Here is a 15375-nt window from a genome sequence, read left to right on the forward strand (position 1 = left end):
GAAAACCAAGCTCTCTTTGGCCAATATGGAGTAATCAAAATTATTGATACTCTCCCTTTCAGTATTTTTCTCAACACTAGTGGGATTAACCGGAATGGAGGAAAAGCATACCCTAGGTGAAAATCCCACGGATGTGCCAGAGCATCTATCCCCTGAGAGCAATTGTCTCTCTGAAGGGAGAAAAACTTCAGGAGCTGCGTGTTTTGTTTTGAAGCAAACAGTTCTACCTGCGGAAGGCCCCAAGTACTGGTGATTAATGCAAACACCTCCCTGTTCAGACTCCACTCTGATTCCTGAACTTTCTGTCAGCTCAGATAATCCGCTACTTCGTTTAATGTGCCTTTGAGATGGACTGCGGGTAGAGATAGTAAGTGGTTCTCTGCCTACTCCAGAATCTCTACTGACAGTAAGTGAAGAGCCCTGCTTCTTGTGCCTCCCTGTTTGTTCAGGTAGGCTATGGTAGTGGCATTGTCCGACAAAATCTGGACATTGCAACCTATGAGGTTTTGAGAGAAGAAAGCTAATGCTCGGGCAACCGCTTTTAGCTCTCTCCAATTTGAGGATTTTTGGGCCTCGACTTGGGACCATGTTCCCTATGCTAAGGCCTAACCCATATGGGCCCCCCATCCCTTCAGACTGGCGTCTGTTGTGACCACTCTTCCGTTCGGAAAAGACCAAAGAAGACCTCTTTGGAGTACCACCTGACTCTTCCACCACCAAAGTGAACGTTTGACTCTGGTGGGGATCTTTATTTTCATATCCAAACTCTCTGTCCTGTGGTTCCATGTTCTTAGAAGGAACCTCTGGAGAGCCCTGAAATGCAGCCTTGCCCATTGGATGGCTGGCATAGAAGAGGTTAATGTCCCCAGAGCCGACATAACCTTTCGGACTGATTTGATTTGATTTGTTTGTAGTGTCGTTATTACCCTTCGAACCTTGATCTTTTTCTCCTCTGGGAGAAAAATCTTTTGCTCCACCGAATTTATCAAGTAACCCAGAAACAGTACTTGCTGAGCTGGAATGAAATTCGATTTTTGAACATTCACTATCCACCCTAGTGACTCAAAATGACTGCGGGCTCTGTTCAGATCCTCCTGCATAATCTCTTTGCCCATATTCACCGCAATATCTCTGTGAATCTCTGTGACTGAGGTGCTACAGGAACATGAAGATAAGCATCCCTCAGATCGATTGATGCCATAAAACAATCTTTTGTCAGAATGTTCCTGACTGTGAAAATTGAGTCCATACAAAACTTTTTGTATAGGACTGACTTGTTCAGGGGTTTTAGGTTGAGAATAAGACGGAAGCTTCCGGATGGTTTTCTTATCAGAAATATGTGTGAATAGAAGCCCTGACCTTGTTCCTCTGGGGATACTGGTATCACTACCCTCTGGTGCCTCAGATCCTTTAAAAGGTTCTTCATAGCCAGAGACTTTTAGATCCCTTGGTAAGTTTGTTACAAAAAAATCTTTCTGGCGGGCGATCCGAAAACTCTATCCTGTAACCTTGGGACAGCATGTCTAAAATATATCGACTTTCTGTCATGCTGGCCCAAAGGGGAAGGAAACTTTGAAGCCTTCTCCCCACTGGTACGCACAAGTCATTGCGTTTTACCGGAGGCTGCAGGAGGATGGAAAAGGACATTTCCTTTTCCCTTTCCCTTCTACGACGCCCAATTTCTCTTTTGCTCCTGGGGTTTGGTTTGTTCTTGAGCCCTTTGGGAACGAAAAAAACGTTTAACTGGCTGTTTTTTCTTTTTGATAGGGAAAGACTTCTTTTTATCAGCTGTTCTATCTAGAACTGCATCTAAGTCAGGACCAAAAAGCTAGTCCCCCAGGAACGGTATTCCACACAGCTTGTTTTTGGATGCCGCGTCCCCCGGCCAAGTTTTCAACCACAGAGGCCTTCTGGCCGAGTTAGCTAGGGCAGCAGATCTAGCTGTCATTTTAATTGATTCCGCTGATGCATCAGATATAAATGCAACAGCAGCAGACAGAGTCGAGAATGAATCCAAAATTTCTTGTTTCGGTGAGTCTGCTGAGATATGGGCCTTAAGTTGATCTAACCAGAACTCCATATTCCTGGATACCACCGTAGTTGCCATTGCAGGTTTAAGATTTCCCATGATGGATTGCCATGCTCTTTTTAGTAGCTGGTCCATCCTCTTATCCATGGGATCTCTTAAAACCCCCATATCCTCGAATGCCAAATCTGTTGACCTCGAGACTTGGGAGAATGCGGCATCTAGTTTGGGGCTTTTGTTCCAAACCGCCGCTGGATCTTCATCAAAAGGGAAACGCCTTTTCAAGGCTTTGGGAAAGAAAGGCTTTCTCTCTGGCTCTGCCCACTCTTTTTTAATAGTCTCAGAAATAACTGAGTGTACTGGAAAACTGCGATTTTTGTGTTCGCTGAGCCCTGCATACATTTTATCATGCAGAGATAACTCCTTTCTTTCCTCTTCCAGACCCAGTGTGGTATAGATTGCTTTTAACAGGCCATCTACCTGTTCTAAAGACAATTTAAATTTTGAAGGTAAATTTTCTCCTTCCTCCCCCTCATCAGAATCCTCCGATTGAGAGGGGGAATGTCCCTCTGGGGTAGGAGATGCCTCAGTCTCTACCGTCGGGACTATAAGTGAGCCTTGAGTGGACTGTGAGGTGGTAGGCTGACTCAGGGATGGGTTTGCTAGCGAATAGCGAAATGATTGAATAGTCGCATCAAGTTCTTTTTTAACAGATGCAATCAAGTCGCTGCAAGCGGAAGAAGCTTCTTCTTTAACTAGCAAATCAATACAGGTTTGACATAACGTCTTCTTCCATCCTTCAGGTAGTTTGGATTTACATGAAGGGCATTTCCTTTTTGCCACTGGATCAGAGCTCTTGGTCTGCCATAAGACAAAAAGAAGAAACCATCCCAGTGAGACAACCTGTCCTTTTTCCAAGGATGCTCACCATAGGTGCACAGTAAGAACTAAACTGCCTCATGTGCCCAGACAGGCCCCTGCCACCGGGTGGGGGGGGGGAGAGATATAGAGAGAGAGCGCCCCACAGTACAAGGAGGATAGTATACAACTGCCCCTTACCTGGGCCTTGCTGGTGCCAGTGCCTGTCCCACTAGCTGCCGCCATCGATTCCATCGAGGAACGTTTGCTGTGTTGTGTGGCTAAAACGCCGGTTCAGGACTCCAATAGCGCCAGTCCGGAATCGCTAAATAAGCACCAGCCCCGTTCCTCCCCTTTCCCTCTGCGAATTCTGGCGGAAATGACGCCTTACGCCTGTTCCGTGGGCGCTGCCCCCTTCCCGGATGCCTCACTTCCGGCGGATGGATGGTGGCGGTGAAATAAGCAACAGGCAGTAGACCAGAGTAAAAAACATAATAAACGGCCACCGCCTGCCTTACAGCCGCCTAGGAGCGGTGCCCACGACAGTCAGACTCACCCTGAGCCCAGATGAAGAGGGAGAGGGAGCCCAGCCAGTAGCACCTAACCTCAGCTGTGGAATGGGAGGAACAGCTCTCATGAGGTAAAAGAAAGCATTTGGTGAAAACACAGGAAACCTGAGCTCCCAGGACAGCACCTGAGAGCCCTGACTTCCCCACGAAGTGTTCCCTCCGGAGGAAACACAAAAACTGACAATGTGTGGAAAGGAGCCTCCTTTTAAACTTTGGTGGAAGAGGTGTTTCCTGTTTGCAAGGGGAGGAGTCACTCTCTCAAGTGCTGTCCTGAAAGACGTTTAGGGAAAATTTGGATTTTATGGCCCAAGAGTTCCAGGTCAGGGTTATCACTAGCATAGTACTGCCTCTTTAGTCTGCTAGAAGTGTGGTTTAACATTAATATCTCGGGGCAGCAAATGCCCTGTGAATCCTATCCATTCCAAGATGGAGTTCATCACTTTTCGGTAATGCACTTTTCATTAGGGTTTAAGGTGCAGGCATTATGTTCTTGATGTTTCGGGTAAACCTCTAACGTGAAAATTGTAACTCCTAGGGAAGTCTTCAAAAGCTTTGATTTTTACATGAGCCTTTTCTAATTGAGCGTATAAACTTCAGTGGAGTTTTCATTAACTCTGTGGACCTGTTTTGTCCATTTTTAATTCAATGCTATCTAGTCTCTGGCCCAGTTCCTTAAAGTGATATTAAAGCTAAGAACCTTTTTGCATACCTTGTATTAAGGTTAAAAATGTTTTCTATTCCTCTGCCCCCCCGTGTGAAGGGGAAGAGAGGGGAGAATAGATCCAGCACTGTGCACAGCTGCATCTCTTCTCCCCTCTCTTCCTTTTCACACAGCACTCGCCAATAAAATGCAGTTCCGTGAAAGCTCAGCTCCAGGATCGCCACCAGGATACCCGAGAACAGGAGGATCAGGGATGCTCTGTCCAGCCTGAGCTTTTTAGACTGGGCTTCTCCTCTGGGTCACAGGAATGCAATTTGTTTTGCACTCCTGTGAACCGTTCTCAGCAGAGAGCAGTCTGATGTCCGCTCTCTGCTGATGTCACTGCCATCAGTCGAGGCAGCACGTCTGATTGATGGAAGTCTCAGTGAGCCGCTGAGACAGCCTCTCCCTGCCCCTCCACAGCTCAGCGCTCCAGTGAGCATGGAGGAGAGACGCTGACTGACAGTCAACACCTTTCCTCTCAGGAATCTGTGAGAACCGAACCATCGGCGGCGTTTGGTGGCTCGGTTCTCAGTGTAGAGATGGCGGGGGACAACCGCAGCATCGGTCTGATGCTCCATCCACCAAGGTAAGTATGAATCAAAGAAAAACCCATACTTCTCTTTTAAGTGGTTAAACACTAAACCTTTTTCTGACACTTGTTACTTACAAGTTAAAATCATTATTTTTTTTCTAGAAAATGACTTAGAATCCCCAAACATTATATATATTTTTTAGCAGAGACCCTAGAGAATAAAATTGCGGTTGTTGCAATATTTTATGTCACACTGTATTTGCACAGCGGTCTTTCAAATGCAATTATTTTGGAAAAAACACACATTAACCGCCTGCCGACCGCCGGCCGTCAATTGATGGCCAGGCGGCGCAGCTCTCGTTGCGGGTGGGCGTCATATGACGTCCTCGCTTTCCTAGGCCACCAGGGGGCGCGCGCGCCCGGCGTGTCACTAGGCACCCGGTGCGCGTGCCCGGCGGCCGCGATGTCCGCCGGGCACCCGCGATTACCGGTAACACAGCAGGACAGTGGATCTGTGTGTGTAAACACACAGATCCACGGTCCTGTCAGAGGAGAGGAGACCGATGGTATGTTCCCAGTACAGCGGAACACCGATCGGTCTCCTCCCCTAGTGAGTCCCCGCCCCCTACAGTTAGAATCACTCCCTAGCAACACAGTTAACCCCTCGATCACCACCTAGTGTTAACCCCTTCACTGCCTGTCACATTTATACAGTAATCAATGCATTTTTATAGCACGGATCGCTGTATAAATGTGAATGGTCCCAAATATGTGTCAAAAGTCTCCGATGTGTCCGCCGCAATATCGCAGTCACGATAAAAATCGCAGATCGCCGCCATTACTAGTAAAAAAATTTAAAAAAATAAAAATGTTATAAAACTATCCCCTATTTTGTAGACGCTATAACTTTTGCGCAAACCAATCAATATACGCTTATTGCGATTTTGTTTTTACCAAAAATATGTACAAGAATACATATCGGCCTAAACTGAGAAAAAATTTGTTTTAAAGAAAAAAAAAATTGGATATTTATTATCGCAAAAGGTAAAAATGATTGTGTTTTTTTTTTAAAACTTGTCACTCTTCTTTTGTTTATAGCGCAAAAAATAAAAACCGCAGAGGTGATCAAATACCACCAAAAGAAAGCTCTATTTGTGGGAAAAAAAATGATAATTTCATTTGGGTACAGTGTTGTATGACCGCGCAATTGTCATTCAAAGTGCGACAGAGCTGAAAGCTGAAAAATGGCTTGGGCAGGAAGGGGGCGAAAATGCCCAGTATTGAGGTGGTTAATGAATTAATAAAAAACGAAACAGTAAAGTTAGCCCAATTATTTTGTATAATGTAAAAGATAATGTTACGCCGCGAGAATCGTGATCTTTGTTCTAAGCAAAAAATAAATCGTGATTCTCATTTTGGTCAGAATCGTGCAGCTCAATGCAGGGACTACTTTGAAGTCGCACAGATATGAATGGTACTCAATGGAAATCATGGGGTACGACTTGTCATGCAACTTTGCAGTCCCAAGTCACACAGCTGTGAAAGCAGTCTTAGTGGAAGGCGGCACTTGTTTGTACAATGATATTTAGATTTGGGTGTATAGAACATGTTTAGCAGCAGCTACCCGGTAACAGGATAGAATGCAGTATGAAATCTATTAGCCATGTTACCTATGTATGTGGTCTGGACAATCAGCATAACAATACTATTGTACAAGCTCCAATGTATACTATTATATCGCCCTGCAGGAGACTGGAGCACATAGCTTCCTGTCCTGCTGCTGTCATATCAGGAGATGTCTCCTCTCATGTGTTTCCCTCTGTCAGGCTGTAACATTTCCCCCCAAGTGTATCACCATACCAGTGCCCTCTGTATACAATAAGTAGACCCAGAATGTACAGCACCACCCTGTCACCTGAAACTCTTTTCCTCACACCTGGCAGCTTTTCGTACACTTCGCGCGTTTGTTGACGTCACTTTCCCGCGTCAGGTAAAGAATGGCACAAACCATGGTGTGGAATGAGCCAGCTGGCTTAGGTTTTTTTTTTATATGTTAAGATTTTTATTCACAATAATCAGTTAAGGAAAAAATGTTGGCGTGTAAGTAGAGTGACTTCTGGTCTTTGGCATGGTAAGGTTACCATAGTAATGCAGGCACAGACAGGACAGCCCTGGCGCTGTGGAAAGGTGGGGTCCTGAGCTGCTGTGGGTCGCATGTTGGATGACGCGTCGCGGCGCTTTTCTTTATAGAATCTTGTGCGCTGAGGGTGGGAGAGGTGCGTGAGGGCGCGGGGTGAGTGGAAATAACGTAATATGTCATCTTAGACCGGGTAGCGGTTGTTGTTGGTGTTGTAGAGAGTTTGTTGTAGACAGCATGGATTGGTGTTACTGCTATATGCACACAGCACAGTGCTGTGTACTAATAGGATACATGAATGGGCTCGTCTAAGGGGGCAAGATAAATTGTACTACCGTTGTGACCACTAGGGGGAGGTAATTTGCACTCGTTTTTCCTGGGCATAAACATTCACTGTCTACAAGTGTGACAAGCTCAGGCTGTTTGTTCTTATCCTGGATGGAGTAGGAAATGGATAAAGCCCGTATCATTTACAGCTCGCCCCAAGCTACATCACCAATCTTGTGTCACTTTATCGCCCAAATTGTGCTTTACAATCCTCCCAAGACCTCCTGCTCTCTAGCTCCCTTGTCTTCTCCTTCCATGCTTGCCTCCAGGACTTCTCCAGAGCCTCTCTCATCCTCTGGATCTCACTACCCTAATCTGTCCAGCTATCTCCTACCCTGTCCACTTTTAGGTGATCCTTGAAAACCCATCTCTTCGAGGAAGCCTATCAATCCACCCAACAACTGAACTTTGAATTCTTCCATCAGCTCATTCCTCACAGTTATTGTCTTTTGCTCCAATTATCCCACCCTATTAGATTGTAAGCTTTCAAGACCAGGCACCTCCTTACCCTCTTGTCTTGTGCTGCAACTGTACTATTTTCCTTTATATTGTACAGTGCTGCACAAATCCTGTATAATAATAATGTTGGTTTCTGCCATTGGTGGCCCCTTGGGTGAATTCCCTTTACTTTGGTTAAAGTGGAGTTCCACCCATATTTTAGTTTATTAAAAGTCAGCAGCTGCAAAAAGCATAGCTGCTGACTTTTTTTAATAAACTGACACTTACCTGTCCCACAGTCCAGCGATGTGATCGCCCAGAGGCTAGCTCCCCTCCCCGTCAAGGTAACTGTGGGCACATGACCGTGACAGCTTACAGCTTCATGGCCGGGCGCGCACTGCGCATGCGCTCTCCTATTGGCCAGTTGATCTTCTGGGACCTGAGTTGTGTCCCAGAAGATTGCTGGCAGGGAGGAGCCGCCTAGGGCGAGAGGAGGAGTTGCCTAGGCGGCTGAAGATAGGAAGTGGGACAGGAAGTCCCACAAAAAAAAGGGTACCAACCCCCCCCCCAAATTACATGCCAAACGTGGCATGTCAGGGGGCGAGGGGTGCTTAAAGCAGAAGTTCCACTTTTGGGTGGAACTCCGCTTTAAGTTCACATAGGCAGCCAGGGGGAGGTTTATGTGTGTTTTTACCACCCCTAACTGCCCACCAGCAATGTGATATGATCAGTCAGTAATGGTCCAGATGAGCAAAGACAGGAAAAAAGAGAGCTAAAAAGCCACGAAAGCGATCATGTTAAGGGTAGTATTCAGTAGCACACAGGGGAAAAGTATGGCAAAAAGTGTAGTAAGCATAAACTCCCATTCATAAGGTTGCTGAATACCTGTCCCAGGGCCAAGCAACCTATTTTAGCACATGTGGAGAATGACTGTCTCCACGCAGAGTGAGGGCGATCACACGCAATGCCCGTCTGGGTTTTCTGGAAATTCTCACGGTAGGTCGCGATTAGATCAAGTGAACAAAGGTGGGAAATAAAGATGGGCTTGGGTGTGTTCAGGATCCAAGCCCCAACCCAACTACCCGATCCTGCCAGGAAGCTGACACGGCACACCGCTAATCACAGGCAGTGAGGCATTTTATGGTCTGCAGCTGCACACATCAGGGAAATATCTTCCTGCCTGTGATTAGCGGTGTGCAGTGTCAGCTTCCTAGCGAGATCAGGCAGGTGGGTTGGTACTAGGATCCTGAACACACCCAAGCCCATCTCTAGTGGAAAGGATAAGGTTCCAATATGGAACCAGTGTGTAGTCACCAGAGAGGCACCCATTTAGTAAAAAGGCGATTCCAAATGGATTCTTCAAGAAGGTCGGAATTTATTGATAACGGTTAAAACACCCTCAACCCATTTCTTTGATGGTGTACCATATGTCCATACATGCGTATGGATGTACTGTAAAGCAGGGCTTAAAATTTCAAATCCTGAGCTACTAGCCAGGCCTTAAGAGTTATTCACCACCAGTTGCCCCACTCCTAGACACGCCCTCATAAATTATCTCATGAAATAACACTTAAATGTTTTATGCAGAATTAAGTTACAAAAATAAATATTAACAATAACAACTCTATCACTGCAGCCTCATCAGTGCCCATCAACATAGTTGATTCTCCTTCCAGTGATCGGCCAGGAAATTTTGGGGAAGAGGAGAGCCGACCAGATCACACAGAGAGGGGATCTCTGCTGTCAAAGTTCCGTCTCCTGTGATAGACGTCACACTACTTTAATTTCCCAGCATTGGACTTGTGTGCTGTCTATCATAGGAGCCTTTTCAGGAGGCGTATGCTGTAAAGCATGCTTGTTGTACTCTCTGTGGAACCTAAGAGGTTAATCCTCTGCATTGTGTAAAAAGGCTGTTTGATCCTGTATTCTCTGATCCTTCCCTTCTTCCACTGTCCCCAATATATTTCCCGATAATACAGAGCCAGAGGACAGGTTGCACATGCTCAGTTTGGTGCGTATTGCTAGAGTGTTTTTTCATTTATTTTTTGCTTCCTTGGGAGGGTGCATGTGATCAGCACAGGGCCAATCAGCACTGTCCAAATAGAGGGTCATGGGTCCTGCATCCTGATGGGACAGTCAGTTCAGAATGAAAACTCCCCCTACAAGCTTTAATCAGGCACTCATAAGACTGCTATATACTGCTGATGAGAAAAAGTTATTTAGCAGTTTATATTTACTAAAATGGTTTCATTTCCTTGTACTGTGGGAGACAAGATATAGTGAATGCAGGGTCCTGGGTTTTACCTATAATCACCATAACTAAAGGGCCTTTTTTCCATTTTTTTAAAATATATTTTTCAGTGTTTGTGTGTTTGTATATATGTGTGTGTGTATGTATATGTGTATATATATATATATATATTATCTCTGTCCCAATTTTTTGGGATAATATGAAAGATGATGTGGCACTGTGAGAATTATGATCTTTATTCTAAGCAAAAAAAAAAAAAATTGTGATTCTCCTTTTGATGCAAAATTGAAGTGCTCAAATATATGCATAGCTAAATCTTCCAACAGATTATTAGAATACACTGGATGCAGCCAAGATTTATATATATATATATATATATATATATATATATATATATATATATATATATATATATATATATATATATATATATATATATATATATATATATATATATATAAAAATTTTTTTTGACAGATGCCATTCCTCATTGTAAATTCTGTCTTTGGATGATGACAGGGATGGCTGACATGGAAATGGACACACCAAGGAACAAGGGGAAAGAAGATGAAAGCACAGAGACAAGGAAGGAACGGGAGAAGAAGAAACGCTCTCGAGTAAAACAGCTGCTGGCTGACATTGCCAAGCAGGTGGACTTTTGGTTCGGTGATGTTAATCTTCACAAGGATCGCTTCCTGCGGGAGCAGATTGAGAAATCCAGAGATGGTTGTGAGTCCTATTGTGTGATTTGTTTATTCCTGTGTCAAATGTTTTGGATATTTAAAGGATTTCTAAAAAACTTGCTGTAACTGCGTAATTAAATGGCAAAAAAGTTACTAATATGTCATAACATATTTGGGGCTCTAACTTGTTATATCGTTCTATGGGAACGTATGTGAGAAGTTAGATGATGGAAGTCCAGTGGATGTAGTTCATCTAGATTTTGCTAAGGTATTTGATACTGTACCGCATAAACATTTAAATAAGTTCACCTAAATACGGGTGTAACATGTTATTAGGCAGCATACACCACTCACCCTCAGATCTCCCACTGCGACAGTAGATGGGGGTTCTTCTCCCCGCACCTGCTTTCACAACTTAAAATCAGTTCTGCCCACACAGCTGAATCATTCATTCATTCACAGCGATCTGTGAATGGGGAAAAAAACAGTCCATCACAGCATATGTAAAACAAATATCCAGGCGCATGGACGATGTCCCAAGTGGGTGGAGGCAATGAAGCTGTGGCCGCTGCTGTCCCAAACTCATAGACCAATGAGATAAAAACATTCAAATTGGGGAAGAACAGTGCTGAACCACAGAAATAAAAGATGGATCTCAGGTGAGTAAAAGGAACATTTTAATCCCTTGGGAGTGAAGATAAAATGCCAAACATACAGCAGCCTGGGAATGGTCATGCAGAGACCTTTATTTGAGACAGTACCTGAAGGCTGGAGCCTCATGGATGTCAAAGGGGCTCAGAAGGGATGCGGCTGAGCCATGGAGCAAGAGATGACAGAAGCGCAACTGGCAGGGGGCCCGACCGGGACCATAAAACAAAGGGTCCGGTGGATGGAAAAGCTGCAGCTACAGCTGTGGGAGCCAGGACTTGACGGCCGCTCGAGCTGTTTCTGATGCCCGGAAGTGACATCACGGTCTGGCAGAAGTCAGACAGGGAGATTCATGGGCTGTGGGCAAAGCCCTGCTGCTGTGATCAATCTGGAGGCGCTGATGCCAGCGAGGCAAAGGGGATGATGCACTGCCGGCAGCATTAACTACATGTTTTGGGGTCTCGCCCCTTCTTCTGGTCATCACCGCTTATGGACTTGTAGATTGAATGAACTGCACGTGTGCCGGACTGTTTTTCTTCATTCGCAGATTGCCATGAATGAATTACTCAGCTGTGTGGGCAGAATGGATTTTAAGTTGTGACAGCACGTGCGGGGAGAAGAACCCCCGTCTACTGTCACTGTGGGTGATCAGAGGCTGAGTGGTGTCTGCTGCTTAATAGCATGTTACACCTGTATTTAGGTGAACTTATTAAAATGTTTATATGGTACAGTAACAAATACCTTAGCAAAATCTAGATGAACTACGTCCACTGGACTTCATCTAATTTCTCACATACTTCCTCATAGAACAATATAACAGGTTAGTTTACAGACTACAAAGGGAATTTTAAAGGATTCCATCAGAAGCAAACTTTCTAAAAAATGTGATTTGACCCTTGTACAACAAAATCAATATTTTTTTCAAGCTTTACAGTACATTTTCATCTATATGTCATGTTTGTACATTCATCACGATAGGAAAACTGTTTCTAAAATGTAAGAAAACAAATTCACGACAAAAGAATGCATAGATGATTGCAAACACTGCTGTAATAGCATGTTGTCTAATACTTTATTTTTTATTTTTTTTCCAGTCATAGATATTTCGCTACTGGCCTCGTTTAATAAGATGAAGAAACTGACTACAGATACTAAACTTATTGCCAGAGCTGTCAAGAATTCCTTAGTTGTGGAGGTGAGTCAGTTTTTGTATAGTTATGTCCTGAAAGAGACATTGGGTGTGTGCACTTTGCAAGTGAAATGCTCCAGAGCTTCTTAGTAAATGAGGTGAAGCTTCACTTTTCAAAGAGAACCCAATCACATGCAAGGAAAAAAAAAAGGGAAAACTGCATTTCTTTCTCGAACATCACGGGACACAGAGCCACAGTAATTACTGATGGGTTATATAGGGTATCACTGGTGATTGGACACTGGCACACCCTATCAGGAAGTTCAACCCCCTATATAATCCCTCCCCCTTGCAGGGATACCTCAGTTTTTACTCCAGTGTCTTAGGTGATGGATGTGTAAAGATGTCCTGTGCTGAGCTCCAAAGGGAATATCCTGATATCCTATACTGGGGCAAGCCAGGCGAACCGGATCCATTCAAAGTGTCCTTTTTAGGCCGAATTGGATGGTACCCGGGCCTCGTGTCCGAAGAAACGAGGTTTTACCCGTAACGCTTCTCTTTTTAGAGAGCTGGACCCCGCAGATCAGAAAATGGCTTTAAACTTCCTAATTTCTGGCGAGGTGCTTTACGGGCCCAGAACTGCAGGATCCCCCTATTCATAGGGGGCCCCAGTCTCTGACGGTTTTTTTCAAACGGAGCCCACCATGAGAGGTGAAGATTGGGTCTGTGTAAACTGAACCCTGCAGCTGGATAAGGTAAGAGGAGATTCCACAGAATTTTCTAATTCTAGTAGGTTTCTCCTTTAAGGTAAATGCATGCTATGCCTATTGTGACCACCAGGGGCTGCCAAGAGCACATACCTTCACATGCTGGACGGTCTGTCTCAGTGATTCATCGCTGCACATGTTTTTTCCACAGCGTCTCAGGCCGGCTGCAAGGTAGGATGGAAGGGGGGATTTCTCATGTTTGAATGTCCCCCCCCCCCCCCCCCCCCCCAGGCTAGAAGAGGCCACAGGGGTCTAGAAAGTGGTTATACCGCTCGGGCTCTGCTGCCTCAGCCACCATCTTTGACTATTGCTGTTTAGGCAGGTCTTCACTACCAGCTTCTCTCCCTTCTCCCCCAGCCTTCCTCCATAGTATTACAGGAGAGTCGGCCAGCGTGGGAAGCGCTCGTTAAACTCGGGGAGGGACGTCAGCACAGAGTGCTTAGACTCCCACTCAGGCCAGCTACAGGCTATTAAAGGCACTCTGTACAGGTGCACACAGCCTTTTGAGAGACACAGAGCTGACGGTCGCATGTAAGGTGGGACACAGGCATTCTCCTAGGCAGCATTTACTGAAGTAACACCAGACTGAGCATTGGATAGCAAGGCTTTTAGCCAGACTACATCGCTCAGCAGTCAGTGTTCATTTGTATACCTCACACCTTGTTGCTTTGCACTATGGATAGAAGAGGTTCAAGCACCCCAAGAACCAGAGACACTAGGGGATCTCGTTCAGGTTCTGAGGGCCCCCTGTCAGCAGCATCCTCCCCCCCTGATGGGCCAGGGATGGCTAGCCAGGGAGAGCCATCGGGGTCAGGGGCTTCACTTGCTTCTGGCACTTCAGCCCCTGTATATATTACACAAGAGGTTTTTTCCTCAACCATTAATGGTCTAGAGGAAAGATTAATGGCCGTGATTACGTCTTCACTCAGTAGAAGAAAACGCACTAGGCCTTCCTCTGTTCCCCAAGACCCTCAGACAGAGGAGCTCTGGGATAAAGAAGACGAATCCCTTTCAGAGGATCGGGATGGGATGGATGATTCCTCTTCGGAGGATTCAGGTGGAGAGGGACCCTCTGCGACTTCCCAAGAAGAGAAAGTCTTAGTGCAGATCCTCACTGGATTGGTCCGCTCCACATTTAAGTTGCCCCTACCTGAAACTACTAAAGAATCCTCTTCTGCTTTGGGGTCACTGAAACCTTTCCAAGCAGCACAGGCTTTTCCTGTTCATAATTTACTTGAAAAGCTCATTTTATTCTGAGTGGGATCACCCAGACAAACGTTTCTTTCCGCCGAAAAAAGTTTTCAACACTTTATCCGATGGAAGAAAAGTTTATTAAAATGTGGGGAATACCGGTTATTTAAGCCGCCATTTCCTCCGTAAATAATAGCCTGACTTGTCATGTAGACAATGCTCAGATGCTCAGGGATCCTGTAGATAAAAGGATGGAATCCCTATTGAAGGATGTTTTCTCCTTAGCAGGATCAGTGGCCCAACCTGCAGTAGCAGCGATTGGAGTCTGTCAGTACTTAAGAGACCATGTTAAGCAGGTCATCAAAGTATTACCTGAACAGCAAGCCCAGGGGTTTGCTAACCTTCCAGTGGCCTTATGCTTTGTGGTTGACGCCATTAGAGATTCTATCGTTCAAACCTCCCGTCTTTCACTGGGGTTGGTGCATATGCGTAGAATGGTTGAAAAATTGGTCAGCCGAAGCACCATGTAAGAAGCTACTGGCTGGGTTTCCATTTCGTGGTGCAAGGTTGTTTGGAGAGGACTTGGATAACTATATCAAGAGAATCTCTTGTGGGAAAAGCACTCTCTTACCTGTCAAGAAGAAGAGTAAGCGTCCCTCTTTCAAACGGACTCTTTCCCCAGCGCCGGGGGCTTCAGCCTCCAGGCAGTCTCGACGGCCGCCTCCATCGGGGTCCAGAGACAAGAGTCAACCCCAGGGACAAAAGAAGTCCTGGGGGAAGAAGCCTACTAGGCAGAACACTAAGACCTCTGCATGAGGGGGCGCCCCCGCTCACTCGAGTGGGGGGAAGACTGCGATAGTTCTCAGAGCTCTGGCAGGAGGATTTCCAGGACAGATGGGTAATCTCCACGGTAACCTTAGGCTACAAGCTGGAGTTTCAGGAATTCCCCTCTCCTCGGTTCCTCAGAGACCCAGAGAAGAAGCAGTCGCTCCTTCTAGCGTTAGAGCGACTTTTGTCGCAGGAGGTCATTATGATAGTTCCCGCAAAGGACCAGGGATTGGGCTTCTATTCCAACCTTTTTACGGTCCAAAAGCCAAATGGGGATGTCAGGCCCAT

At 45.5% G+C, this 15375-nt stretch overlaps 2 protein-coding genes across 4 annotated transcripts in view; one reads left to right on the top strand and one right to left on the bottom strand.

Annotated features, from left to right (window-relative positions):
- ZGRF1 (zinc finger GRF-type containing 1) overlaps positions 1-6754 on the bottom strand; it is a 263034-nt gene extending 256280 nt beyond the window's left edge. Inside the window, exon 1 of the mRNA XM_073602703.1 lies at positions 6604-6754. The gene's annotated coding sequence lies outside the window, so the exon portion shown is untranslated. The remainder of the gene's footprint in view (positions 1-6603) is intronic.
- Positions 6755-6833: 79 nt separating this feature from the next.
- LARP7 (La ribonucleoprotein 7, transcriptional regulator) overlaps positions 6834-15375 on the top strand; it is a 58268-nt gene continuing 49726 nt past the window's right edge. Inside the window, exons 1-3 of one of the 3 annotated variants that reach the window (XM_073602734.1) lie at positions 6834-6981; positions 10361-10570; positions 12267-12367. In XM_073602734.1, coding sequence (XP_073458835.1) covers positions 10363-10570; positions 12267-12367 — 309 coding nt within the window. In that variant the 5' untranslated portion in view covers positions 6834-6981; positions 10361-10362. Of the gene's footprint in view, positions 6982-10318; positions 10571-12266; positions 12368-15375 lie in introns of all 3 variants that reach the window. The other 2 variants (XM_073602717.1, XM_073602725.1) reach the window with 2 other exon arrangements.

The sequence above is a fragment of the Aquarana catesbeiana genome, linkage group LG01, assembly GCF_042186555.1.
Source record: "Aquarana catesbeiana isolate 2022-GZ linkage group LG01, ASM4218655v1, whole genome shotgun sequence".
Lineage (NCBI taxonomy): Eukaryota > Metazoa > Chordata > Amphibia > Anura > Ranidae > Aquarana > Aquarana catesbeiana.